Genomic DNA, 25,844 nt, shown 5'->3' with positions numbered 1-25,844 from the left:
AAACTTGGAAACACATAAGAAGACAGTAATACTCAACTTTGGTCTTATAAAGATGTAAAGGATAATGAATCTGAAAATATTATTCATTTTTCTATTTTTTAATTGTATTCCTTATTATCTGGCGTAGACTAATGTCCCAATAAGCAAATATTTGAAATGAATTAATTCTGATAACTAATGAAGGGAAAATATCACACACACCCCCGTTGAAAGCTCTTGATAATTCTGTCGTTCACAATACAAAACACAAACACACGCTCCAAGTAAAAACTTTGATATTTGTCTTGGCAGAATTTCAATTTACAAATTAAAAAGTATAAATTAAATTAACCATTAATGCGATACTATAACTTTGCTAACATGATGAAACGTTAAAGAAATGCACGTTGAGTCTGTGTGTGGTATTAAGCTCAGATGTTTGGGCTGTGCAATGGAAACTTTGAATAGAGTCACGTCAGTAAGTCAAGATGTGATTGAAGAGTGGACTGTTTTCTTTTTATAAATCCACAACTCATGAGGTTTCATCAACTTTAGTTGGATTTTTGGGTTTTTGTTGAGCTTAACAAAGCATTACTTCTTTTAAAAAAAAAAATTCAAAAACATCAAATAGATCTTTTTTCCCCTCCCACTGCATTCACACATGCATCCACCTCTGTGGTCCATTTACCAGCAACCACTTTAATATTTAACACTTGGAACCATCTCTTGAGCTCTTATCTCGCCAATTTGTCATGAAATACCAAAGAAACAGGCAACCCATTGTTGTAAAAATGTCTGTTGGTCAATGGTTCTCATCAATTGTGCTTCTGAGCCTGTGAAATGGAAAAAAAATGTCAGTACTGGCAGCTAAAGTATTTTTTTGTTTTGTTAAGGCTCTAATTAAAGGTTAAAAAACATCTTGATTACTTGATTTTAAACACTAGTGGTATGAAAATTATAAAAAATATGAACATTGTATCACTGTCCATGTTTGTATTTTCATTAAACACCTGGTCAAATCATAAGAAATAGTGAAAAAATCATCTTTATCTGAAAAGCTTTAATAACTCAATCAAGTACAAATTTTATATATATTTATATATATCAGTAAAATAACAGGGGATTTTAAAAAGAGGTCAGATAAAGACTAAATTCAAGTTGTAATGACAACACAGGGTAATTATGTAACAGACTAACTGCTCAAACTGACCAAAATCTTACCAAACAGAGAGCAAAGGGGAACTTTGGTGCAGGCTGATCAGACCAACTTTGAAACAGAGGAGAAACAAAAAACAATAACCTATCGAGCTTATTTTCAATATTTCACCTTAACTGAACAGTAGCACAATAAAGGAAATCAATTCGCTAACTCAACAATCAAATATAAATAATAATATTTTATAAATAATTAATTAAGGTCACCCCCCCAAGATGCATCACTTAGCACATTCCAAGTAAACCTTCCTGTATTTAGAAGTGCTGGTTGCAAATGTGGCTGGATCTCACGTGCTACGTGGACCGACCCGCAAGTAATTTAGCAGAGTGAGATGTTTTAAACGTGGCTAATGTGCTTTCAGCAAATGTGAAATGAACATGAGTACATAAAATCAAAGGTTAGGCGTTGCCATTAATGTGTTGAGTGTGGTAATTGCGGCAGTTATAAGAACACAGATCTTATAGCTGAACCACATCCTGTTCAAAAAGTGCAGGAGTCATGTTATTATTATTATTTCTTGGAGCATACAGGCACATAAATTATCGTGATCCCGGGGGGAGTAGCATTAAAAAAGATCACAGAGTAATATTTGGAAGTGATAGGGAACAGATATCTTTCTTGAGAAGGACCTTTTCAAAACCAGTTATGCAAAGATAGGGGCTTGTTTCAGCACGATACATTGCTATGGTAAATAGAGAATATGTTTGTTAAATACTTGTGTTTGTAAATCAGTTCCCAGGATTAAAGCGCACGAGTCACATCCGCCTTATAAAGACAAAGTAGAGCCAGTTTGTACAGGACACTGCACGTTCCCGACACCACCCTGCGTCAGTCAGGCTCCTGAACACCGGCTGCGCATGGACGTACAAGTCCACGCAATTACCGCGCGCAGTGTCATTCTTGAACACGCAGTCAGGTGTCGCGCTACTATCACGCTACCGGCGACGCCGCCCTCCTCCCACACACACACACACACACACACACACACACACACACACACACACACACACACACACACATATGTTCACGGCACTGGAATCGTTTCATTTATTTATTTAATAATTCAGTCATGTGGATGAAATGCACAGGAGCGGATGACGTAGCGCGCGCGTTCTAACGTGTGTGTATGTGCGTGTGGGCGTGGAGGAAAATGTCAACGTGCAGCGCAAGAAGAGGCTGGAGCTGATGAGAGTCATGTTATTACGAAGCTTCAGCCTTCGCGTTAGCTGCTCTAAAATATCTGATATCCGGGGAGGAAAGTTTCTAAAGGGGTCGGCTGTCGGCAGTTAGCGGAGCCCGGGGTGTTGAGGAGGCGGGAGAGGTGAGTTCATTGAGCCCTCCACAGCGAAGCGAAGCCCAGCCTCCCTTCCTGCATGTGAAGCAGATTGGGCAGAGACGTTCACAAGCCTCGGGCCACTTGTGACCGCCGTTGACCTATTTCAGGTGAGTTTGTTCGCTTTGCAAAGCCGGGGAACTTCTAGCGTGTGGTTTGTTGACTGACAGGCGGCTAGCTCCTGTGACACATCCGCTAACGGTGCAGCAGTAACGGATAGAGAGGCACCGTCTGGACCTCATCATTTCTGGCTTTCGATGTGAGTTCAGCCTGCCGACAGTAACTATCAAGCTTCTTGTGGAGATGTGAATATTGTGTTTGTGGTTGAATGCTGAACCGATATGACACAGCTGTCCCACTCTGCCAGCTAGCCAAAGAGGAAGCGTGAACCTCGATGATAACGGGCGATTAACATTCAACTGTTTTTGCTGCCCCCCCTTCATATCATCAGAGCTGTTACATTATCTTCCCGGAACAAGAGAGGCCTCTGGTGAAATATTTAGACCAGATTAGTTTGTGGTCACACCAGCACAAGAGCATCGTGGCCGTGTTTGCTGAAAAAACATCAACACATAACACCGTGCAGCTCTGAGTGCAAGGACAGCCGTCCTGGCCGGAGGAGGATGATGATGATGATGATGATGCTGCAGCAGCAGCAGCCTCTCGCCGTGGGGTGTGGTTGGCTAGCCGGACAAACAGGTTTTTAGCAGTGTAAAAACCCTCCCACCCGGCGGTAGTCTACCCTTTAATCTCCTATTTGACAGCTCATTAGAGGGCCGGCGACATCGCATTAGACCATCATCTCCGGCATATTCCTCTGCCCAGGCAGCCCACTACCATGCATGTTGTGTTTCTCAGGCTCTGTCTGTCATAACAGTTTTGCTGCTGCTGCTGTAGCAGGCGGCCCCAGAGGCTCGTAAATTTGCCCGAGTGGACACCCAGCATGTGTTGCACACTCACTTGTGTTTGATCAAAAGCAGGGATCCACATTGTGATGCCTCCCTTATGAGCTGCTTAACTGAGCCCAAAAAAGTGGAATTAAAGTATCATCATATTGCAAAATACAGATCTGTCTACTGATATTTTGGTCTGCTCTGTCAGATTTAGTAATTACATTTCCTGGGACCCCAGTGTACGTCACTGTTTCCCCCTCTCTTTCCTTCCCTTTCTATAACTTAATTTGTACACTAATACTTCATTCATAATCCTATTGCTTTCTCCATATCTCTGCCTTCCTCAGTGTAATGTGCTGAGTGACAGCCTGCTACCAGAATAATCCCAGTGCTCTGTTATTCTCATGTGTATAACGCTCTCTTTCCTTATCTGCTGCACTTTCCTCATTCTTATTGTGTTGCAATGCCGGTCTGGAGTGGGATGAGGGTATCACTGCTAAAGTGCAACCATGCATGCAAAAGCATACATACTCATAGAGGTACACAGAGAGGCTGAAAGCTTTCAGCAATGATAATTACGACTATGTTAACACATTAATAAACACCAAAGACCAGAGCCTGTGCAATAAACCAGCAGTACAATGTGTGTGTATGTGACACAGTGAGAGAGAGACTATTGTTTGTGTGTTTGGGTTGACTAGTCATTGGGGTCAGTAACTTGTAGTCATTCTCCTGGCATAGTAGTTTTTAGGTCATATGCTCCACTAGTGTTGCTCTTGGGTTACTCGGCCTCTCGATGGGATCTTTACTGTGTATCTTAAGTGAATCTCTAGACAGCAGAGGGTGTGCGTGTGTGTGTGTGTGCAGACTGTGGAGGGGTGTCTGGATCATGGCCAGCCTTGTTCTGACAGTCTACACTCTGCTGATGACTGCAGTGAGGAGGCTTGTTTCTGTGTGTGTGTCTGTGTATAGGCCTAGGTGTTGTAACCAATATGCAGTGTAAATAAGATACAGTATATTAGCCTGTCCACACCCTCAGTGTTGATTTTTTTTTTAAACTTGGAAAGAGGAACAAGGAGTCAGTGTTTGAGCTCCTATTTGCTTATGTACTTATTGGGCCTTTATGTTGCTGTAAAGTGTACTTAATGTTTAACCCTCGGTAGGCAAGTGTGATCTGTCTGGCTTTGAGTAGATTCATCTGTTAGTGTGTAATAAGCTTGTGTCCATTCAGAATGTCTGCTCAAGTAAAAAGTTAACTATTAAAGTGCATTACTGTTACACATTCATGCATACAGCACTTCACTATACGTGCTTTTTATCTGTCAGGTGCACACTGACACTAGAAAGGATGAATTGGGAACAAATTGGGGTTTCGTATCTTGGCAAAGGACACTTTGACACCTGGGATTGAGATTGAACCACTGATATTATGATTGGCTCCCGAGCTGTAATTGCAACAAATTCAATGATTAATGCAAAAGAAACAGTTGTGAAGTCATTAGTATGTTAAAACAATTGTATATGTCTGCAACCTTAGTTTTTCATATGGCAGTTGAGAACAGCTTTATTGCACTAAGTACTTTCCGCTCCTCTCTTATTTCCCCTGGGGTCACCACAGCGGATGGAGCCACATGTGTGATTTGGCACAGATTTTACACCAGACATAACCTGACTGAGTTTATGTCTCGCCCAGATTTCAGACCAAAGCAGTCTTACATGTGTAAGGCAAATATGCACCAAGGAATCCAAACACTTCTTTTAAACCTGTGGTTCTCAAACTTTTTCTGGCATACCTGACCTCAGAAGTTGAAAAGAGTTAAGGCCATGGATGGTATAAAACACAGGCATAGCTTTCGGCTGAAAAAGAAAAAAGACGCTATTGCGGAAGTGCTTCAAACCTGCATTCTATCTGAAGGCCACCAGATGGCGTTAGCTGGGGTTGCAAAAAGAACTTCTTGTTGTATACAAGTCTATGGGAAAACTAAAGAATCAGTTACTCATTTGGGGTCATGTTTAATTAAAAATTATGTCTGTTTGTAAATCTTGCTCATACTGTTTGAAAAAAGAGTATTATCCATGGTTCATTGGCTGACGACTTGCTGACCAGTCAACGAGTGAGCAGTTTTCAGTCAGAACTGCTCCCTCTCATCCATTTTTAAAAAAAAGCCAATATGGCAACAATGAAAACTCTGCCACTCTCAATTCAACAGTTAATTCCATATTTTTTTTCCCGTAATCATCCTCACCTTACCTGGAGTGGCTCCACATCCCACCAGGGGGGCCCACCCCACAGTTTGAGAACCACTGCTTTAAATGGATGGGTTAAGTCAAATGTAACTCTAACAAAGTCACTGGGAGCTATAAAGCAGGTAATTAGAGAGAAGAAGATAATTAGTGACACAACAACACACATAAAAATTAATAAGGGTAATCCCTTCACCCAAAAGATGATGCTGCAAAGTTTTGGCATGTCACACAGGTTTAATTTTATTTACTTTTTATTTTATTATCTTACAATCTAAAACATATTTCCTCATTTGGAATTTTTTTCTTTTTGCAGTTATAGTATAGTGATTTAGCTCAAGATGATGATCTCAGAGCCACATTCACTGCACTTAAAAAGGCCTTGAAGGTAGTTTTTTGTTGATTTATTGTTCAGTTTATATAACGTGTTGCAAAATATGACTTATGATTGAAGTCATGAGTCATAGTGACATTTTTATTCAGAATGAATGTGGGTTTATATTAGCTAAATATAGATGTTGAAGACAAATCTGTTAATTTTGTCTGGTGAATTGTCTTGTTGAAGGGTTTTGCTTCCTTTTCCATCTCAGTGTAAGCTACACAAACAGTTTACACTTAGAGTGGACGAGGTAATTTAAGGTCTACGATCTTTGCTGGTTTTTGTTTGCTCCTGCGAACATTAAAGGTGGTTCTTAGCTTCTCGGTGCCACTATAAAATTTTCCAGTTTCACATAAAACATTCCTGGCTTTCAATGATCTATAAAACTTTGAGATTTAGCGCCTGGCTGCCAGCTTGGGAACATGATGTGGCTCCAGAAGGCTTTGTGGGAACTGTGGGTGGCAGATGTCTTGTAGTTGCTGCACAAATATTTTAGACTCAGGTGAAATCTTGGCTTAGTATTTGTAAGATACATACTCAACTTATTAGGTACACTTTATGGTTTATTATTACATCAACCATGTTCATCAGACCTTTGGAAATTCTGAGCAGAGATGCCTGTTTTTTTTCCTGCATTTCCTGAGTTGTGTGAGTCACAAAAACAATATAAAATACCATATCTGTGGTCACAAACTTTTAGTTATTCCATGTGTGGGTAATTCTTTACTATTTAAAAATACTCTCAGTGCCACTATAACATATCCCCATATTTTGTTTTCAATGCTCCCCAGTCTACACTCACAGACACTTTTTTAAAGGAACACCTGTTCAATGCAAACATCAAATAGCATGATTGTTGGTGTCAGACAGGCTGGTCTGAGTATTTCAGAAACTGCTAATCTGCTGGGATTTTCCCAGACAGCGTTTACAAAGAATGGCTCAGAAAATATCCAGTGAGCAGCAGTCCTCTGGGCGAAAATGGCTTGTTATTGTCAAACGTCAGAGGAGAATAGTCAGACTGCTTTAAAGCTGATAGCTGATAGAAGTCAAATAACTCCTTGTTACAAGCAAGGTGTGATGAAGAGCATCTCTGAATGCAGAACACATTGAATTTTGAAGCATATGTACTACAGAAGAAGAAGACCAAACCATGTAGTCTTTACATAATTTCCTCTGGGATTGGCTGGTGCTCCTTAAGATCAAGAGGTTAGAGTTTTTGGCTCACTAAAGGTGGACATTAGAAGATTAGAAAAACATTGCCTGTTCTCATGAATCTTGATTTCCGCTGCAACATTCAGGTTACCATAAACAACATGAAAGCATGGCTCTATCGTCCCTTGTATGAAAGATTCAACGATGGTTGTATAATGGTGTGAGGGATATTTTCTTGGCACACTTTGGGCCCCTTACTACCAGCTGAGTACTGTTTTAATCCAACAGGCTATCTGAAAATTGTTGCTGACCATGTCAATCCCTTTATGACCACAGTGCACCCATCTTCTGATGGCTTCCAGCATAACAACATGATGGCACACTAAAAACACGCCATGTCACATAGCTCTAATCAAACATTATCGTGTTTCTTGAACAGTTAGTTCACTGTATTCATATGGCCTCCGCTGTCACCAGATTTCAATCTAATACGGCACCTTTGGGATGTCCTGGAACATGAGATTCACATCATGGATGTTTAGCTACCAAATCTACAGCAACTGTGTGATCTATCATGCCAATATGGACCAAATTCTCTGAGGAATGCTTCTGGCAGCTTGTTAAATCTATACCACAAAAAATGAATGCATTTCTGAAGCCAGAAGGGGTACAGTGCAGTACTAGCAAAATGTACCCAATAAAGCGGCAGATAAGTAGATCTGTGTTTTCTGCTGCTATGACGTTATGCAATCTCATCTCATCATTGATCGAGGCAAAGAAATCTCTGATCTCACTTTATGTCGTGTGCTTCTTCCTCTGTAGTATTTTTGACAAGCAACAAACCCTTGGCTTCCTGTTTGCACTAACTCAGTGTACACGAACAGTCAAGTGTGATATGTGCTTATGGGTCTATCTGTGCTTCCTTAGAATAAGAAGAAAAAAACAGGGAAACCATATGTCATGCCTCTCAGCCATTTCAGCTGTGGCACACCTGGTTTTTGATAACAACACTGACATGCATAAACATGCTGAAAACAGTAGAAAGTGTGCTGAAGCCATTTATTGTTGTTGCACATAAACTGCACATAAATTATATGTGCATGTTTCCACCTCACTTGCCTGTGTGTCAGTTGTCTGTTGCGCTACTGCAAATAAATACCCGTTTGTTACTATTGTGAATGGGGTAGAGGACTTTTGGTGGCTGTGTGAATATGTGTCAGCTGTATCTGTCCCTAATTGTTCAGTTTAAGACTCTGTCTGTGAATGACCTCCCTCTATTGCTTTCTCTGTCTGTGTGAATAAGTGTGAGATCAGTAACATTGCCATGCCTTTATGTAAGTCTGGATAGATGAAGAGGGGGTGGGGAGTTTAAGGGGACAGAGGGGAGTTGGGTAAGAGCTAGTTTTCTTTTGTAGAAGTATGCAATTTCCTTCCTGTTTTACTGCTTTACCTCTACTGTAGGTTATATCTTCCACCTTTTCTCTGTTATTCCGTTTCCCTTCTCTCCCTGCCCCCACTGGTTCCCAGCATTCAACTGTGCACACTGTGTAAAAATTCATGTGGAAGAAAGCTTCCTCGCCCTCCAGCATCGACGCATTTCTGTCTCTCAGTCAACCTCGTCTCAAAGATGCAACCAGATAACAATACCATGTATGCACTTACGTATTCTTTTTTTTCTTTTTCTTTTTTAAATCTGAAGCTTCTACACAAATAATGAACTGTATGCTTTTCACATCCACCGTGAGGCTCCTTCTTCCCATCATCCTTTGCTATGAGAGGCGTTTTTGAGAGCAAGTGTTGCCTTGGTAACTATTTCTGCCATCTGTGTATGTTGTATGAATGCGTGGCAATGTGTATGTAGAGAAAGATGGAGGCACCTGCGGTCTTAATGCTCCAGCTTCCTCATTGTTGCATTATTTATTTAATAGTTAGCAGAATGACTGGAAGGTTACTGGGTTACAATCCACTCTGAGAAGAGATTAGAGGAGTCCGCTTTCAGCTCAGAGGATGTGTGCCACTGTAACACATCTGTAACAAAATATGCAAATAAAATAGCTGCTATCATAACCTGGCCTTGCTTAGTGAGTAGGAGTATAAGAGATATTCAGTCGTTAATTAAAATTCGTTGGTGTTTATTTCTGTATGCCTCGCTTTTTTGCTGTTTAGCCAAAGGTGATATTTGATTTGAAAAGCTAATTTGATTATTTAATAATCACATTTTCAATCAAGATGTGACATTGTGGCTCCTGTAATCAGAAAACAATGTTAGTGACTGCCCTATTCTAATATATCCTGTATGTTTAGGGAGTAAAAGGAGACTTTGAGGCAAATGTTGCTCTTATATTGTGCTGTGAATATAGCGGAGGAATCAAATGACAGTAATGCAAGCAGCTTCTGCCTATATTTGGCAAGACAACATGAAGATATCTGCTTAAAACAATAATCTATTCAATAATGGGAAGACAAGAAGAAAGGCAGACATGGACGAGGTGAAATTAGTGAATTGTAACTCCATTAGAGCACTGTGTGAGTGTTTGGCTAATTGTCATCTTAGTGATAAAAAAGTAGTGATATGTCATTAGTTTAGAACAGGTAGGAAAGATTTATGGGATCTGCAGCCTGAAGACTCGTGAAAGCAAAGAAGAGATTTCTTAATCTACAGAAAGGAAGAAGGCAACTGTGAGATGCTAAAACTTTGATAGCCAGACACTTTTTCATGCACTGTGGAGCTGCTAAGTACAGCCCAGGGACTGCAGCCCAGGATGGTGATAAATGGCCCATGTGTATATGTTGGAGAGAAAAGGGTGGCAGAGGAGAGTGCAAATGTTAGTCCCCAAAATAGTTTGTGTTCCCCAGGCTATATTGCGTCATTATTTGGTTGCTTGGCCCCGGAGTATTGTAGTTCTGTGTAACCCAGATTTTAACCCTGACTCAACCTTTTTTTTTCCCCTCTCTGCTTGTCTGTCTGTCTCTCTCTCAGGTAGAAACTCTCTGCAAGCTTTAGCAACGATGTAGACGTCCCGATGATGATGATGATGATGATGATGCAGGGCCTTGTAGGGAGGAGGAGCAGCGACTGATTTTCTCCTCAATTTTATCACACCCTGCACTCTATGTCCGTCCCGACTGGGCGGCTAGAGTGCTATGTCATCAACCACACCCCCATCGGCTCAACCGTCTAAGAAGGGACGGAAGCCGGAGAAATCGGAGGTGATGGCTGATTCGGTGCCGGCCACCAATGAGGAACTGAGGAGCAAGATCATGGACCTTCAGATAGAGCTACAGCAGGAGCGCGGGAAGGTGAGGGTGAGGAAGAAGAGGAGGTGGAAGAAGCTGAGAACATGCGTTTAAAGTTAATAAATGTGGTTGAGAAGTCGTCTCCTATTTTATCAACTCAGCAGAAACAGGATAGAAATGGTTGCCAGTTTTATTTATAAATTATTTGCAACCAATGTTTAAAAGCATGTAAGCACACTTATAAAGAAGCAATATCTCTAATAGGACAGTAGGGTTACCTAGCGTGCAGTTTGGCTATTCTGTTGCTGTGAAGCAACAGAATACATATACTTCTTTTTTTTTCTTTTTCTTAAAAAAAGGTCTCCGGGCAGTTTATTACTCCAGTCTGCTCACTGACACACAAACCTCCTCTCTGTGCTCATCTCTCCATCCCTCATGGCTAGTTTGTTTTAGTCTGCCAGGACTTAGAGTAAAAATATGGAAATATGCACAATAGAGTCAGGACAAACTTTATGTAAATACTGATGGTTACTTGTCAGGGGTACTCTAATCTATATTCTGCATTATGTCCTTCTATCAGGTATGCAAACTCCGCGAGCGGCTCCAAGAGCAGCGGCAGGCTCGCGAACTTGAGCAACACAAGCATGCCGTAGCACTCACTGACCTGCGTGCCAAACTCCATGAAGAAAAGCTACGTGAAATCGCTGCCATACGGGAGACTCTGGCACGGCAGCATGAAGCCGAGCTGGCCAGAACAATCAAGATCCGGGATACTGAGGTTCAGAGGCTGCAGGGTCTTGTGAATGCACTGAGAGATGGAGCTGCTGACAAGCTCAAAAATGCCCTTCTTGCAGAGGCTAGGGAGGAAGCCAGGAGAGCCTTTGATGGGGAGAGAATAAAGCTCCAGCAGGAGGTAGGTTTTAGTAGGTACAGGGGTGACAAGTATAACTTTTTCACATGTCAGATTGTGGAAAGTAGAACATGTATAGGGTATATGTTGATCTAACAAAGTTGTAAAATGAGTATTGCAGACTTGATTTTCGAGTGCACTTTGTGTTTAAATACCCTTTGTGTGTGTGTGTGTATGTGTGTGTCTGTGTCTGTGTCTGTGTTTTTGTGGGACTATGCACACTTTTGTAATTTGGTCCTGAAAAACAGGAAGCAGGGTGGAAAAGCCTGTTGCCAACCTATTGTTTCACTGTAGCCTACCTAGATCTGTCATTAAACTTATTAATAGGACAAGGGCAAGTATTTACAAATGCACAGCTGATGTTCTTTTTGTTGTTTCTGTTTTTGTGTATATAAATATTAAAATGTGTGCATCGGGCCATTTCAGATTCAGGAGCAGAAAATGGCTCGGAAGCAAGCCGAAGAGGCTCTTGCAAACGCTCTTCAGGCTGATAAAGCCAAAGCAGCTGATCTCCGCACAGCCTACCAACAGCACCAGGACGAGGTGCACCGCATTAAACGCGACTGTGAGAAAGACATCCGCCGGCTGGTGAGAACACATAAAGCTGGAAGCCACGATACTGTGTACCCTCATTTTTAGATGACTGATAATCAATACAAAAAGTATTTTCTAAAAGACATTTATCAGAATCCACTTAACTGTCAAGCCAAGATGAATTAAGTTTAACTTTAAATTGAATTTCAATTGGCAATATCATAATCACAAAGCCCAATATTAATCAAATAACTCCATTATTCCTAATTAAATAAGCAATAAATAATCACCCTTAAGTATTAAATACTAAAAAACCAGAGCAGATTGGCCTCACCAGGCCAAATCTCACAACTTTCCTCACTGTTTTTAAATCCTGTTGGTTTAAAGACACACAGGCACAAAAATCTACCTTTACTTAAGCTTAAACTTTTTTTTTCAGGTAAATAGAGGTTTATGTTGTGCTCTGTTGCTAAGAAGCTAATTAAGAAAGTGTTATTGGGGCATTAAAAGTGTAATAGCCCTCCCTGTTATCACTGATTTTATAGTTGGAGATTAAACGTGCCTCTTTATGTGCATCACAAGGAGCTAAATATTAGTGAAGTGCAAAAACAGGGAGGTGTACTGTGTGGAATAAGCAGACACATCTTACACTGCATCATAAACTAAGCATGTTATGCCTGAGATAGATTAGCTTCACGAACCCAGCAGCTGTTAACGCTGTAGTCCCTGTCTGTCCAGATCATATTTGAATGACACACACACTCACACACCCACACACAGATTATACAGATTGGTTTCCTTCTACTGAAGTTCACTTCCAGCTCGGGGCTTATCTCACTGATGTAGCATGAAGGTTAGGAGCTAATTGCCACAATGTCTGTCTTGACCATGTGGTGCTATCTGCAAGTATAAATGTCTGTGTACCTGCTGCAGTTACTGATTTACCCTATTACATACAGGAGGGCTACAGTAACAGGCATTGTTGTTAGTAAAGGAATGCTTGAGTGAGGAAACTCAAAGAGTAAAGCACGGCTTATTGATGGAGAGCAGGCGGTGCAGGAAATACCGGCGTTAAAGAACAAAATACGGAGGGAAGTAGAGGTGGTAACAGCTGTCAGGAGGGGTTGCATGAATGCAGAGCAAGAACAGAGGCTTATAAATTAATCAAACCTAAAGCAGAGTGTTATAAAAGCTAAAACATTGTTAGTCTTCAGCAAACGCCATCTTACACTGAAGCTGTGCACAATGTACATACATAAATTATAAAGAAAAACATTGTACATATGAACTAATATTCACATATTGGAGGTGAAACGAGTGAAATGATTAGATTTAGATTTAATCGAATCGGAGTTTTCTGCTGCTTCTCAGAAATCTCTGCACTTTTGTAGACAATAAGAACAATATTTTCAGTGCTTTATTTTGAAAAATAAGACCAGACAGAATAAGACAAGAGATGGACTCCAGCTGCTTAGATAAAGATGATAAATGAGAGTTGAGAGGGTTCCCCTTTTGATTCATTCTGGCATAACCGCAGTGGAGGGACAATAAAGTGTAAACAGAAAAAAACATTAATAAACTAGTAAAATAAAAATAAATAACATGAGTAATAGAAAAAGAAAAGACTGGAAAAGGTCTTAAAAATAAAATATTAAGGACTTCGGTTAGACGTAAAACCTATTTACTAACTCCTTATAATGGCTATAATCTAGTTCTGTTTCACTCCTTTAGATGGATGAGTTGAAGGCAAAGGACCGGGTGGTGTGCGCTCTGGAGAGGGAGCTGGGGTTACAGGCTGGCTATGCCCAGAAGCTTCAGCTCCAAAAGGAAGCCCTGGATGAGCAGCTGGGTCAGGTACGAGAGGCCGAGAGACACAACCATGGCAGCCCGAAGAGAGAAGTGGTGCCTGGACTAGGAGAAAACCCAGACTTGCTCAACAACCAGGTATACAAGTGTCAGTATTTTATGCTTAAGATATTTTTATATGTTCCGAAAGTTTCCCATAATTACAGATATTTTATATTATATTTTATATTACAAATTTTAATACAAAGTAAGCACAATGTGAGGTATTTCTGGTGAGGAGCTTTTAAAGAAAAATAAGTGATAAAAAAAAAATCACAGTGGAATAGTGATTTTGTAGTGCAATTGATAATATTGATATTAATAACAGATGCCATAGAGTTAAAAAGTGAAATTGGCACATCTGTGAATCCGTGAGCCGTACATGGAGAATTTAATATACGTTGTTGTTTATGCAGCTTTTTCCTGATTCCAGCCAACGCCACAAAATCAATTTTGAAGGAATACTTAAGTTGTCTTTACAGACAAACATTATATATAAACAACGCTGTATAAATGTGTGACTGGGTGCATGAGAGATGCAGTAGATAGTGCTTTGAGTGCTCATCTGACTAGAAAGGCATTATTTAAGTACCAGTCAATTTACCAGTTCATAAATCACATGGTTACTGTACTTCACATACACATTCACTCTGTGAACAGCCAAATCATCTTTCTTGCCATCACCTCCTTTTTACTGTCCGTCTCCATTACCTGCATGCCTGCCTGCATGTACTCCCTTTTTCAGTTGTTGTCTTCCTCCTCCTCTTCTCCTCTCCCCACGGCTTCACAGGAGGTGGAGGAGCGTGACATGAGGAGGTTCCAGTTGAAGATTGCAGAGCTCCACTCAGTCATCAGGAAACTGGAGGACAGAAATGCACTACTGGCCGATGAGAGGAATGAACTAGTGAGAAAAACACGCGTGCAGTCATTATAAACATACAATTATACATGCAGACATTTTTTAAATTATAATTCGCATAAGTTTAGACACCATGAAGAGTATGGATGTCGAATAAACCTGAATCCGAATATTTCCTAACTTCCTCACTGTTGATGTTGACTGTCCTAGTTAAGATGGAAATTCTGTGGCGACACTTAAGATTACAATGTCCCCCCTCCCTGTTTCCTTCCTCTGTTCAGTTGAAACGGGTGCGAGAGGCAGAGAGCCAAATGAAGCCCATGTTTGAGAAGAATAAGCGGCTGTCCAAGAAAAATGATGACCTCCTGCAAACACTGCAGCGCATGGAGGAGAAACTCAAGAACCTGAGCCGTGAGAATGCTGAGATGGTAAGTGCAACCAACATGTCTTCCTAAACATCTGCTGATGACTCTTAACTCCCTCTTTTTTTAACCCGAAGATAAAATCAAAAAGTAGTAATAGGATGTAGTAGATATTATAGTTTTATCTAGTCTATTCAAGACGTTTTATGGTTTTTAGGGCTCTCTGAAGGAAAGAGGACCTCTGCTGGTCATTTGATGAATAGCATGAAAAATAATTAGTCCATCTGTTTCCCTCCTGCAGAAGGAGAAAGCTTCCTCCTCTCGGCCACCATCACAGCAGCAGTCTGTTCAGGCCCAGATGAAGCGACCAAGCTCCCTGACCGACCTGACCCACGCCCATGAGGAACAGGAAGTAGAGTTCCTCAAGCTGCAAGTTGCTGAGCAACGCGGCATCATTGATGAGCTCACGCAGGTCAGGACAGGGTTACATGACTGTTAACACATAAGGTCATACAACAGTATATACTCAGATAACATTACTCTGTCAGCTCGTCTGTTAGATGTTTTTAGATAGCTCTCACTATAATATCTCTTAATGTATTGGCAATACATTATGGCAAAAGATTATTATTGTAGGCATAATATTAGGCCCCGACAAATGCAGGAGTATTAAGAGAAGTAACAATATTGATATTCAGTGATTTAAAATCGTATATTCCATTATATCAGCTGAAAATCTTTTTTTCTTTTTCTTTCAGACACACGAAACATGAACAGATTTACATAATATTTCTTATGTGTAGTTATTTATTTACTCATTTAAGCTCTGCTTGTTCTGTTTGGATCATCTGGTTGCTATGTTAAACCTGTTCCAAGCATTTTTATTTCCCACAGTCAACTTGCCCTCTGGTGTCCAAACTGCAACATCAGCACTCCACATTGCTCTTCTGTCCCGTCTTTACATTTTAAATTAATCGGCCTGTATTGAGTGCCGAGGCCAACAAATCAGCAAACAGTTCTGGCTCTGCAAATGATAATATGATTTTTCATGTGTGTACTTCACTGGAAGCGTATAGAGGTTTCTGTCTTGATATTTTATCTGTAATATGTCAGTGGATTTTTTTAAGTGTGCCAATAACAATATACAAATACATAATAAAATCATCTGCATTGCCATGGCTAGAAGGGGGACGTTTATTGTGACAGTACTAACACTGAAGTTGTGCTTCTCTCTGCGTTTTTGACCCCTCTGGATCAGGGGAGCATACATGTCTTATACATGTCTTATACATGTCAGAAGGATCAATGGTTATATGTTTGTTTGTTTTTTAAAAAAACAAAAAACCTTGAGAAGAATGGCCTAGTCTTTAGTTTTTGCCTATGTTTCCCCTCTTATCTTCTTTACATTCACTGACACTGTCAGTCTGACAGCTTGAGTTATTAGAAGCTGCTAAATTCTTGAATTTACAGTTTAATGCTGTGACTTTATTTAATTTGAAATATAGAAAAGAAATGTAACGAAATTAGACTCTGCTGAACAAAACATTTTATGCTGATGGCAGGTAACGTTTTGATTGATGAATGTGAATCCCGTGCCACCACAGATGCCTCCGATTGCTCTCTTAAAGGTCAGAATTTAAAAATGTTCATCTGTTGTGTCCTTAGGAACGTGATCGATTGGTGATGAGCAAAAAGAACAGGAAGAAACCTTTCAAGCTGCCGAAAGTGAGTTTTCATCAGTGTTTTTACACATCTGTTAATCCAGTGGTGTGTAACTAAGCAACTTCCCTATCTGTGGTTGACTGACCCTTGAGCATTGTTTTCACTTGTGTGTTTGTGTTTAATTGGGCTCAGGGGACAATTATGACACCATCCCTCACTGCTGGGACCATCACAGTGAGCACACACGCAGCTAGTTGAGAATTATTTGTTTTGGGGTTTTTTTATTATAGATTTTTTTTTTATGTGAGTATATTTTTGTTCTTTATAAGATAGTGTTACTAGAGACTGGACATGCATCACAGAAACTGCAAGCTGTATGCAGCATTTCATGCTTTTATCTGTGCCAAAGGGATTAAAGGGATGACAATATCTAATTGGCTGAGGTGACAGAGTTTGAAAGAAATAATTGCTAAGTACTTGTGTGTGCATGTTTGGGCTAATACATCAGGGGACATTTTAGAGTCTGCGATGTTGCTAGGAGGAGGAGTTTGTAGATGCATGACATTTATTTTCTTCCTCCTCCTCCTGGAACCAGTTTGTTAGCTTGGCAGGTTCAGCACTGAATTGGGGCACAGCAGCTTGGCTTTTGGACTTGCACCTGGAAATTTGGCTTTCCTTTTTAGGACAAACCCAGACACTGACCATTTTTTTTCGTAGGAGTTTGATTGTAACCAGAGGCTTTGTTGTCGGCTTTTTAGATTTTGTTTAGGAGTGACAAAAAAAGCTGTTGTACTTTATGGGCTGCACTTCAGTTTTTAGATCTGCTGGTGTTTTTGAAGATATGATAGATGTATATTTAAGATATTATTTGTAGTTTACTTTTTGGCCTGGCAACAACATGACAGAGTACATCCTCTTTATCCTCTATTTCTCTTCTTTCATTTGCCTGTGTGCCCTGGTCTGCCTTTATTTCTCTGGTTGCCAGGAAATGACTTATAAACATGATGGTAAGCACTTTGGAGTCTGGAAAAGTTAAAAGCAAAAAAAAGTAAACAGTCAGTGCGGTCATTCAGTCTAAGTTTTTTAAAATGAGATTACTGACTGAATGACCGTGTCTAGATTTAACAAGTTTGAACTTTTAGTCATTTTTCCTCTTACTTTGCAAAAGTAATTGGATTTCTTTTGGGTTTGATGACATCAATATTTGGTTTAAAAGTTTCCTAAGCTGAAATCAGATGCAGTATAGTTCTGGATAATAATTGTTTTTGTTTCCAACTGCTGATACACAGAATAACATATGTGTAGATCTGAGGTTGATTTAACCCTTTTCCCCCCTCCACTGCTCTCTGCAGAGGCATGTTGTGGAGACATATTTTGGATTTGATGAGGAGTCGATAGACTCTGAAACCTCCTCACTGACCTCTTATAACACTGACCTCACTGACCGCACGCCTGCAACTCCAGAGGAGGACTTGGAAGAGGTAGGAAAGTCCTTTTGTATCCACTGAAAGAAATATCTTAACATCTTAAACAGCTGCAAGATGTGGAAAATAAATCTTGGGTTAATAAATCAGAAGAAAGTAAGATGGAACGTTAACAGTAATTTGCAGATTAATATATGTGATTATGAAAAAGTAAAGGGTGAAGCTTTATGTGTTAATTTGACACATTCGCTCTTTGATATCACAGAGCATTTCCCGTGAGGAGTCAGAGCTTCGTTTTCGTCAGCTCACTAGAGAGTACCAGGCTCTTCAGCGGGCCTACGCTCTCCTGCAGGAGCAGACTGGGGGGTCTCTGGATGCAGAGAGGGAGGCCAGGGTTCGTATCTGCTGCCACCTTCCAAATGTGCTACGTACAAGTCTAACTTCCAATTCAAGAAAATATTTAGAGCATAGATCCTCATTATGGTTTTCTCAGTCTGCTCTATTCATTCCTTTTGTACTTGGATTTAAGTCTCTGATGGCTCATTTTCCCGCCCACAGACCCGTGAGCAGCTGCAGGTGGAGCTCAGCAGCTGCCAGGCAAAGATCGTGGATCTGGAGAAGGCCCTGGCTGAGCGGGGGCAGGTAATAAAGACAGTGGATGGGGACAGAAGCTCACTGGTCCTGCTCTCACTGGGCCTCCTGCATGTCTGTCTGGCTGCTGTGCTCCTTGGCTGGCGCTTTGCTGACCAGGTCTGCCGCAGATTCCTGTGATGTCACTTCCTGCATGTGTGATGTCAGTGCTGTGCCTGCATTCTCTCCTTCACCCTCTGCCCTTACCGATGATGGTGTTTTATTTTAAATACTTGTGTCTGAGTTACTCATTACAGATTAAACACTTCAACCACCTTGATTCATTTTAGCTTTGTATAGATTAACACATAAGATTTTCATGTGGTAGTATATAACTTTCTGTTAAAACATGAAAATACTCACTTAATACAACTTGATTTTGGTTATTTGATGTGTACGAAAGGCATCTTGGTCTGAGAAGTAAGCCAAACCACTGGATGTGTAGTGGGAAAGCCTCTGGCTTTTTTTTTGCTTAAAGAAAGTAGTGAGAGAATCACTGAATTTATCATGCCGAGTTCATATCAGGACACTTTGTTTACTTTTTTGTGAAGCATTTCATTGAGTTACTGCATGTTGCCTGTGGCTTGATCCAGCTGGTATTCTGACTCGCTTTGCTGCTGTTTTTCATCTCAGATTGCCATTTGGTCCTCATGTTGCTGTGAACTCTTGTTGCCTGTGATTGCAGCTCTTTTGCTTTGGTTATCTGATTTGGCTTCATTTGTCTGCATCAATAAACTTGTGCTCCTGCCACCCTGTGCTATCTTTTTTGTGTCTGTTTTGCATTTGCTTGTGTCTTTTAAGCTGCAAGTTTGAGGGATGGGAGTTTTGTTCATCACACTATGTCATTGCAGATCCTTTAAATCTTCTTCTGTTCCTGCCAGTGTCATTTCTCGCTCATGTTGTGTTTGGTTGTTATGGCAGGATTCAAAGTGGGTAGAGGAGAAGCAGTACTTGCTCAGGACCAACCAGGAACTGCGTGAGAAGGTACATTAGATTAGCCTTCTATATCAAGGCATTCAGTACTAGTTGTAATACCTGATTTTCATGATCAGATGTGTTCTTTATTAACCACCTCTGAAAACGTTATATTTTGTATAAACATAAGCAGAATAAAAACTTTTACTGAGAAAATAGTGACAGAGTTAGTTAATGTAGCTGTTTAAAAGATAATTATCTATGTAACTCTCAGTTGATTAAAAAATTGATAACATTTATAAGATAACTAAAAGTAAATACACAATTTAAAATGTATGCACGAGAGTAACAGCTGTAAAGATGTGCTGTAAAGTTTGTAGTTATAGACACAGAAAGCAAAGTCAATGCAGTTCCTTAAGTCTGCATTCTGTCTAATGGCCAGGAGGGGGCAGATCCTTTGGCTCAAAAAATAAGTCAGGCTTTATAGAAGTCGATTGGAAATAACCCTCAGCTCCCTTGATCAGTGATCTAAGTTAACAATTTCCAGATGATGTTATGGACTTAATCACTAGGTAATTATTTTAATATAAAATTATGTTCTTTTGCAAAACTTTGGCCCACATTAAAATAAAAAAGAAGCCTCAAACATATTATTTGTAAGAGTGGGCCTATTTGATTGATGCCAGTACAAGTGTGCAGTGTCTCTCAGTTTCACAGTCAGATTCACTCACAATTTTTATATATGGTTTCAAAATTGCAAGAAACTGACAAAGCATTGCAGCTAGAGTGGCTTTGTCCATCTTCTTTATACAGTCTATTACATATTGTGCACGGTGAACAGACTTTTGGCATCTTGGACACTGTCCTCAATATTTACAAACAAGACTTTGAAACATTTCATAGTGTTTAGTATGTGTAACGAATCTGTTGTGTTTGCAGATGAGTGCGCTGCAGCAGGCGGAGTCCCGGCTGCAGGCTGAGGTTCAGGATGCTCGGGACCAAAATGAGCTGCTGGAATTCAGAGTCCTTGAACTGGAAGTAAGAGACTGTGCCAACATCATACTGTCACCAGGAGGTGACAACAACAATCTCAGCTCCAGACGCAAGACCTATATACAGTGACTCATCAGACAGACAGACATAGCCTTAAACACACTGCTCAGTTCTTCACTGTATGCATCTGTGTTTCCTTGTTTTGCATGGCAGCTGTGTACTTTACCCTTTACTGAAATTGAATATTTTTGTCAATGAAGAAATGTTTTGTCAAGAATATAATTTTTAAGTAAATAAAAATATATTTAAGTTCACCATCCACTCCCATTTTTCTTCATTTTGTCTCATTTTTGCATGCATATCCCAATTTTCTGTTGTTGTATTTTTCACAATTTGAAAGTTGATGTATATGAACAAAATGAGGACGGATCCCATGGAATTATGCTTTTGTTTCCTTTTTTAAAAAAAATAAGAATTTGCATACCATACTATTAAGATGATATTTTTTATTTCTAAAGTCCCATCACCCTGATGGAGTCCACTCTCCATCAGTTTAAATAGCAGTTGTATCTCAATGTTGGGAAATGACACGTCACTGGCTTAATTTAGAGTTTCAGCATGTTATTCTGTTGGCTTGGTTTCTTTGACCCCTTTTCCATCGGTTTTCACCGCCCTCCTTTGGCAGATCCTGATCATGTTGTCATTGTCATGTAAGTAAATCCCTCATTCCCTGCCATTTTGCATAGTGTCATTGACTTACACCACCATTTATTTTTCTTTTTGTTGATCAGAACTGCCCGTGGTACAATGAATAATTGCATAGCTGACATTATGTGTGAATATTAACACATTGTTTGCATACATAGGAAAGGGAACGCAGATCACCTGCCCTCAATCTCCACATGTCTGCGTTCCCTGAGAACAGTAGCAGTGCCCTGCAAGTCTACTGCCACCAGGAGGGAGTCAAGGTGAATGCACTAGTAAAAAACAAACAAACTAGAACCTTTCTTCTAAATGCTTTCTTGAGTACCTGCACAGTTAATATAACAGCCTTGATGATTTAGTTTGGGGGTTTTTGCAGGATGTAATCATTCCTGAACTGATGAAGAAGTTGGATATTCTGGGAGATAATGGGGTGAGTTCGAACCCACTGTAAAAAAATCACTTTAGTCTTAAAATTTCTAATGAGTCTTTGTCAATGTTGTATTTTCTAAAGAATCTCAGAAATGAAGAGCAGGTGGCTGTGATCCAAGCAGGGACTGTGATCTCACTCTGTGAAAAGGTGAGTGGAAAGTTTCTCTTTTCTGACACACAGTGGACAAACATTGCTATAACACCCTGTTACCACAGCAAAGCCATTTCATTCAAGCCTGCATATTTGATATAGCAAGGATTTAATGCTGGATGCCCTCACTGATGCAACCCTCCCCGTTTATCCAGGCATGGGGCTGGCACTAAGAGTACATTGGTTTGTGCCACACCCCTTGGCTGGGTTAAACATCCCGAGCAATGGACAGTGCACAAGGTGAAGGAGAGAGTGCAGATAGGGTGTTGTGGGTGGAGTTGAGTGTCAGGGGTGATTTGTGAGAGAAGAATAGCAGCAAGAGTAAAACAGACTGTTGTGAGCTCTGCTATGATGTATGATTGGAAGACACCGTAAGAGTGGCAAACTTGAGTTGGTTTGGACATGTGCAGATTGATATATTGGACAAAAGGATGATAAAGATCGAGCTGCCAGGCACGAAATAAATGAGAATGACCACATAGAAGAGTCATGGAGGTGGTAAAGGAGGATATGCAGAAGCTCAGTGCAACAGAAGAAGATGCTAGAGAAGGGGTGAGAGAGGCAAAAGAAGAAGATAAAGACGGATTTCATTTAACTCATTTTTTGTTTAATTTAGATTAATCTTATAGAAGCAAAATGTGAATCCCACACCTTTCTGTGTCTTCATCTGCAGTGGTTGAAGCAGATAGACAGCACTGAGGCTGCCCTCACGCAGAAGATGATCGACTTGGAAAATGACAAGGTGAGAAAGTTATCTACAAATGCATAAAATTCAGCTTTCTACAACATATTCAAAGCAACGTGTTAATATTATAGTCTCCTGTTGTTATTATGTCAAAGAACTTATCAAGACTAATACGTAATTATAACTATACTACTATGTACAACATGCTACCTTCTACCAAGCCCTGCATTATAGATTATAACATCTTATTGCAGGAGCTGTTTAGTAAGCAGAAAGGATTCCTTGAGGAGGAGTTGGACTACAGGAAGCAGGCCTTGGACCAAGCCTACATGGTACGAAGCTTGGAGCAATAATACACAGCGTGCTTTTACCTGCATATGAACACAGACATATCTACTGCTTACCATTGTGTATATTTTTACTTACAATGGCTGATGATAAAGTAATTCAGGAATGCAGGGGTGCAGCATTATCATTTCAGCATGAGATAAACATCTAGGACCCTGTTAACCATCACAAATGCAACATGCTCCATCAAGGTAAAATTTGCTACATTGTGTTGGGATACTGCATCTTTTACCACTGAAGTCTAAATTATTTTAATAATCTTAGCCACTCAGTTGGCCGGGATACGTGGCCACTTGTTTATGACCTAAACCTCGATCAGATTTACTCTCTCTTGATTTGAGAAAGTATGATATGATTCATTTATGAATATCCTATTTAAAGTTGCTCAGGAGAAAGTTAAAAGAGTGAGTTTAATAATAAGGTTTTAATTATATATTTTTAAAGCATGAATCTTAAAGCATTCTCCACTTCCACTGATTTAACTAGACTGTAGCCAGATAACAGAAGTTAACACTTAGATCATTCGCCATATAATTCTAACCATTTTACTTGGTCAGTTTTGGTGTTGCTTTGTGTTTATAGTCCCACTTGATATTGTGTTGGGCTGATCTTGGTTCTTACTTGGAATTTGTTGTTTGAACAATGTGTAAAGAAAAGCACAGTTTGTGTTGTTAACCAAATCAAGTGACCATGTAAAAACCAAGGTTGAATAGCCCTCAATGTAAAGTGGAAAAGTGTTCCCCATATCTGCCATGGTCACAGTGTTGTGTGTATGTGTCTGTGTGTTTGTGTGCATATGTGTATTCCCTTGTTTGTGCTTGTGCATGCCTGTGTGTGTTCCTGCATGTGCATGTGCACGTCCGTGTGTGTGTGTGTGTGTGGGTGTATACATGTATGCGTGTATATGTGGCTGGCTGTGCAGAGGATCGAGGAGTTGGAGGCCACGCTGTATAGCGCTCTGCAGCAGGAGCAGCCGGCATGCCAGGCGGTGGCTGAGTCGCTGACAGACAGGCAGAGGGAGGAGCTGAGGCTAGCCGTGGACAAGCTGCGGCGTCAGATTCTCCGGCAGAGCCGGCAGTATGACAGTCAAATCTTACAGGAGCGCATGGAGCTCCTACAGCAGGCCCAGCAGGTAAGGCTCAAAACAAACCCAGTCAGGTTGTTGAGTCCTGCCCTCCCTGAATCTGACCCCTGGTACCTGTCTGGAACTTTTAACCCCACCAGATCTCTGGTGCTTTGAAAAAGATGCAGTATCCCTGTACGTGCTACCTGTAACTCTATCTGTAAGTGCATATGTAAAAGTGGGTGAGTGGAAAGATGAGACAGAATGACCTTGGATTTGTGTGAGTGTTTGTGTGTTTCATTGTGATCTGAATACCCTGACACCTTCAGTATCCCTCCACTCAGCAGCCCTTTCGATACTTTACACCCATGGCTTTTGGCATTGTGTTATCCATTGACTACATGACACTACATGTACTCTAACTCACTAACAAAATATCCTCTAACCGTACTTACTGCACATTTTTAATGTATCTACTAATTAATATGCTCAAACTACTGAACCGATTAGAAATCAACATGTTTGCAGGTCCGAGAAATGCATCTGATTTAATTTGTGATATATTTTACAATAATAACTCTGAGAATTATGCTCACTTAAAAAGTCCCCACAGTGTGGCTTTTATTAACACTCGTTCCAATTTCTCTGTAGTTAAGAAGTGATATTTAACTGGAGCATTCACCTCAACCTCAATTTGATTTGCTGCACAAGATATTAACTTCAAAATGTCATGTATTTGTTTTAAAATATGCCTGCCTGCCTTAGTTGTATTTATGTACTGTATAGTGAGCACTCACAGTGGAAAGCTATTTAAACTAATATGTTAGGAACAAAGAACCGAGTCACTGATGAAGCCACTCAGCTTTTAAGTCTCAAACAGTGTCACTGTTAAATCTGCTCTTCAGTTGCCATGGCAGCTCATTCCAACAGCTGCCATGGAGACAGTATGGCATGATGGGAAAGTCAGAAGACTATTTGGAGTGTCTGCAGGAATAGATTGATAGCAGCCTAACTTAACTGTTGAACCATGTGTGAAATAAATAAAGAAATGAAATGAAATGTTGTTGCACCTGAGGAAATGATTGTGTCAGAATCAATCAGATGTGTTTCGCGTGGCCACGAGCTAACCACTTCTGTCTTTTTGTTGCAGAGAATAAGAGAGCTGGAGGACAGGATTGACTTGCAAAAGAGACAAATAAAGGAAATAGAGGAAAAGGTACACACTCAAATTTGACTTGTTTTTTATTAGTGCAAGGTATCAATGACATCTTCTGTGCGGTGGTGTTTTCTAAACTTTTTGTCACTTTTTTCTTCTCTCTCTTTCCTCACCTGTTGATTAAACCTCTTGTGTTCCTTTAGTTTTTGTTCCTCTTTTTATTTTTCTCTTTAGCATTTATTCTTTGGCCTTAATGAAAATGCCCATGGACCCACATCAGGTAGAAGTAACTGTATAATACTAGAATTCGGCACAGTTTTGATGCCTGCCAATAATTCTTAGGAAAGAGTTCAAATTTTCTTTTCTTTTTCTTAGGTGTTAAGGTGCTGTGGTGGCGAGCGAAGATGAGATAAAACCTAATTGTTTTTTATGCATTTGTAGACAGTTCAACTAAACCTTATGGCCTTTTTGATAAATGTGCACTTTTGCAGAAGACTGGAATGCAAACATATTTGAAAATTTAATAAATAACCAGATATACATGAGAAGAAAGTGAGATTTATTTATAAGTAACATCTGTTATAGTGATCCCTGGACCTGGAACATAAAACCCCAACTCCTCTGTAAAGCAAACACTTTGATTTAACGAGGGAAAAATCTGAATCAGACGATTTACAAACGCAAGAAGAGCCACAGCCTCAGCTGAAGGAATGCCAAGCAGGACAATGGAAGGGGACAAA

The 25,844-nt window shown here is 40.2% G+C and overlaps 1 protein-coding gene across 1 annotated transcript; it reads left to right on the top strand.

Annotated features, from left to right (window-relative positions):
- The first annotated feature begins 2,091 nt into the window (after window positions 1–2,091).
- jakmip1 (janus kinase and microtubule interacting protein 1) lies at window positions 2,092–25,656 on the top strand. The gene is made up of 22 exons (XM_080307617.1): window positions 2,092–2,638; window positions 10,177–10,496; window positions 11,014–11,346; window positions 11,770–11,931; window positions 13,609–13,821; window positions 14,468–14,626; window positions 14,863–15,009; window positions 15,245–15,415; window positions 16,609–16,668; window positions 17,958–18,086; window positions 18,295–18,423; window positions 18,588–18,779; window positions 19,581–19,643; window positions 20,514–20,612; window positions 21,434–21,535; window positions 21,649–21,702; window positions 21,784–21,849; window positions 22,526–22,594; window positions 22,792–22,869; window positions 23,808–24,017; window positions 25,099–25,164; window positions 25,308–25,656. Exons 2-22 carry the CDS (start codon window positions 10,341–10,343, stop codon window positions 25,356–25,358), a joined length of 2,709 nt encoding a protein of 902 aa, XP_080163743.1. The 5' UTR covers window positions 2,092–2,638; window positions 10,177–10,340; the 3' UTR covers window positions 25,359–25,656.
- The last annotated feature ends 188 nt before the right edge of the window (window positions 25,657–25,844 follow it).

This window comes from Astatotilapia calliptera, chromosome 2 (genome assembly GCF_964374335.1).
Source record: "Astatotilapia calliptera chromosome 2, fAstCal68.1, whole genome shotgun sequence".
Taxonomy (NCBI): domain Eukaryota; kingdom Metazoa; phylum Chordata; class Actinopteri; order Cichliformes; family Cichlidae; genus Astatotilapia; species Astatotilapia calliptera.
The sequence above is the reverse complement of the archived record's forward strand: the minus strand, read 5'-3'. Positions and strand labels throughout refer to the sequence as shown.